General features: G+C 30.1%; 1 protein-coding gene across 7 annotated transcripts in view; it reads right to left on the bottom strand.

Annotated features, from left to right (window-relative positions):
- Positions 1 to 1347: 1347 nt before the first annotated feature.
- The window catches only part of LOC106475810 (dachshund homolog 1-like), a 60076-nt gene continuing 58462 nt past the window's right edge, over positions 1348 to 2961 (bottom strand). For 3 of the 7 annotated variants that reach the window (XM_022380995.1, XM_022381004.1, XM_022380999.1), the window contains 2 exons: positions 2167 to 2232; positions 1348 to 1716 (listed from right to left, as the gene is read on the bottom strand). In XM_022380995.1, the coding sequence (XP_022236703.1) occupies positions 1682 to 1716; positions 2167 to 2232 (101 nt within the window). In that variant the 3' untranslated portion in view covers positions 1348 to 1681. The remainder of the gene's footprint in view (positions 1717 to 2166; positions 2233 to 2961) is intronic. The other 4 variants (XM_022381008.1, XM_013936488.2, XM_022381014.1 and 1 more) reach the window with 2 other exon arrangements.

Genomic DNA, 2961 nt, shown 5'->3' on the forward strand with positions numbered 1-2961 from the left:
CTTATTACGACAGGATGGTTAAAAGTCTACGTATCAAGTGTCCTATTACAACATGATGGTTAAAAGTCTACGTATCAAGTGTCCTTTTACCACAAGATGGTTAAAAGTCTACGTATCAAGTGTCCTATTACAACAAGATGGTTAAAAGTCTACGTATTAAGTGTCCTATTACCACATTACCTATTAAGAGTCTACGTATCAAATGTCTTATTACCACATTACCTATTAAGAGTCTACGTATCAAGTGTCCTATTACCACAAGATGGTTAAAAGTCTACGTATCAAGTGTCCTATTACCACAAGATGGTTAAAAGTCTACGTATCAAGTGTCCTATTACGATAAGATGGTTAAAAGTCCAGGTAGCTTCGTAAATTGTCTCATCACAACAAAACAATCAAACGTTCACGTAAAGATTTTCACAATGTTTTACATGTCCGACAAAGCATATCATCACGTGATTTAAGTTCGTTTTGCTGTAAAATGGTCCATGGAGGATTTATGAGAAAATCTTCAGTTTATTAACAAACATAACTACAAAAATTTCATTTTATTTGCTTTTCTGTACAGCAGTAAGTAACACCCCTAATATCTTTTTTTTTATCTTTCGGTTATAAAAGTGTTATCAGTTTCCTAAGATCTTTTCTTTTGGAATATGTTTTAGTGAGGTAACATAAATGCCAGTTTTGTTTTGTTTTTTCTGAGGTACATTTTATTATGTATTTGTGTATTTTTCATGCTCGTATGTTTACATTTTCTTGAATCTATCATTCTGAATAATAATAGACTTCATTAGCGTTCTTCGCATACTTTCGATATCAATATGACTTTGTCTTTTTAGTCTTATCGGATTTTCTGGAATCTTTCTTCCTTCGAGAATCACATTTTTCGGTTTTTTTATTTTATTTCTTTTCACTGAAAAAAACATTTCTGAGTTGCTCTGAATGAAACTTTGGTATTTTTTTTTTACAGTTTCTTTATTTATTAGATTGTTTTGCTTATTTTCGGGGAAGATTTAAAATTTTCGAATTATTACTTATTGAAACTCAGGTTACCAGGATTTTTTCAACATTATTTCTTTCGAAGATATATTTTTCCTGGGCTTGTTTTTATTCGCTCTATATACATACATATATGGAAAAATATTAAAGTTCTACAAATCGTGTTTCGGGAATTTTCTTTTTTTCTTTCTTAAAAACAGCTTATGGGAATTTTAGATTATTTCTGTCTGAAACACTTGCTTCTTTTTATTTTATTCTTCCTTAATGAAACACAGTGATTTGTCTGAAACACTTGCTCTTTTATTCTTCCTTAATGAAACACAGTGATTTGTCTGAAACACTTGCTCTTTTATTCTTCCTTAATGAAACACAGTGATTTTTTTTCTAATACTGGTTATGGGATTTGTCTGAAACAATTTGATTTTTTTACTGGTTTTACAAATGACAGTTTATATAATTTAAAAAAATTTCCAATCTGAAACACACGTTAAACATTCCTACAATATTTCGTTATTAAGTTCAGTTTATTAAATTTCTCCCCTTCATAAGAAGAATTCGCATAAATTTTTTGCCAGCAAAAAAATATTGAATTTTTATTATTTTTAAAATTCCACCAACGTGCTGAATTTCTCTAAATTCTGTTTCTCTAAAGAAGACCAGGATTTCACTGGGTTCATGTTCTTTAGGGCACACCAACTGATATGGGGACAGATGAATCTAGGAGAAAACGTTTTTAGTAAATTAGATATAATTACTTCCTGCCTATTTTATGTGAGTTGATAAACAAGCCATGAAATTAAAAATATGTAGCACCGATCTCCTTAATAATTTACGGAAAGGAAAACCAACTTTAGCTGATATAAATCAATCAAAGACTCACATAATGGCTATGCCAACTTTTATTAGATTAAGTACATTCTGATTGACAAGCAAATCATATGCTTACATCTCTAGAAATAATATAGATATCGAAAGAACGTTTTGAATATATCTTAAAATACGATAGATCTGGGTCTGCCCGAACTTAAAAGCTCATCTACAATAGTGTACACCAGTCAACAAACTTATTTAGAAATCCGTATATTAGTAAAAAACTGAACATTGTTGTTTTTGAGTTACAGACCTTGGCTCACAAACCTAAACAAATGATTAAATATCATTTCGAACCTTGGATTTTTTTTTCTATTTCATTTCTGGTGTTCCGCTCCTTTTCCACGTTGTCTGTTAGTGATTCTGTAAGAAATTGCATCATTATTTATATATATATAATATTGAAATACTTTGTCAAACATTGAACAGCGAAAGTGTATAAATTTCATGAAATATACTCAAAGATAAGGGTATGTGTTTATGATATAACTTACAAAATAAATGTCTGAAATATAATACTTGTATCTAACCTATAATTAATTTTATACATAAATGTATGTTTTTTTTAAAAACTAATAAACTTAATTCACAATAAATATGAAAGACATTATATGGAATATAAAAAAATAATCACACTATAAACATTTGCTATGCCTGTCAGATATTATATAATAAATTTTGTTTGTTTGAAGTGAAGCACAAAGCTACACAATGGACTATCTGTGCTCTGCCCACCATGGGTATCGAAACCCGGTTTCTAGCGTTGTAAGTTCGCAGACATACCGCTGTGCCACTGGGGGAGAGGACTATATAATAAATATATGGAACCCGTCACATGATAAATGTAAGGAAGCTAAAGATAAATGTATAGAAGATGTCGTATGACAAATGTATGGAAGCTATCCCATTGTAAACATATGGAGGGTAAAGACAAATGTATGGAAGCTATCAAATGATAAATATATGGATGATAAAAACAAATGTATGGAAGCTATCCCATTGAAAACATATGGAGGGTAAAGACAAATGTATGGAAGCTATCAAATGATAAATATATGGATGATAAAAACAAATGTATGGAAGCTATCCCAT

This window comes from Limulus polyphemus, unplaced genomic scaffold (assembly GCF_000517525.1).
Source record: "Limulus polyphemus unplaced genomic scaffold, Limulus_polyphemus-2.1.2 Scaffold150, whole genome shotgun sequence".
Lineage (NCBI taxonomy): Eukaryota > Metazoa > Arthropoda > Merostomata > Xiphosura > Limulidae > Limulus > Limulus polyphemus.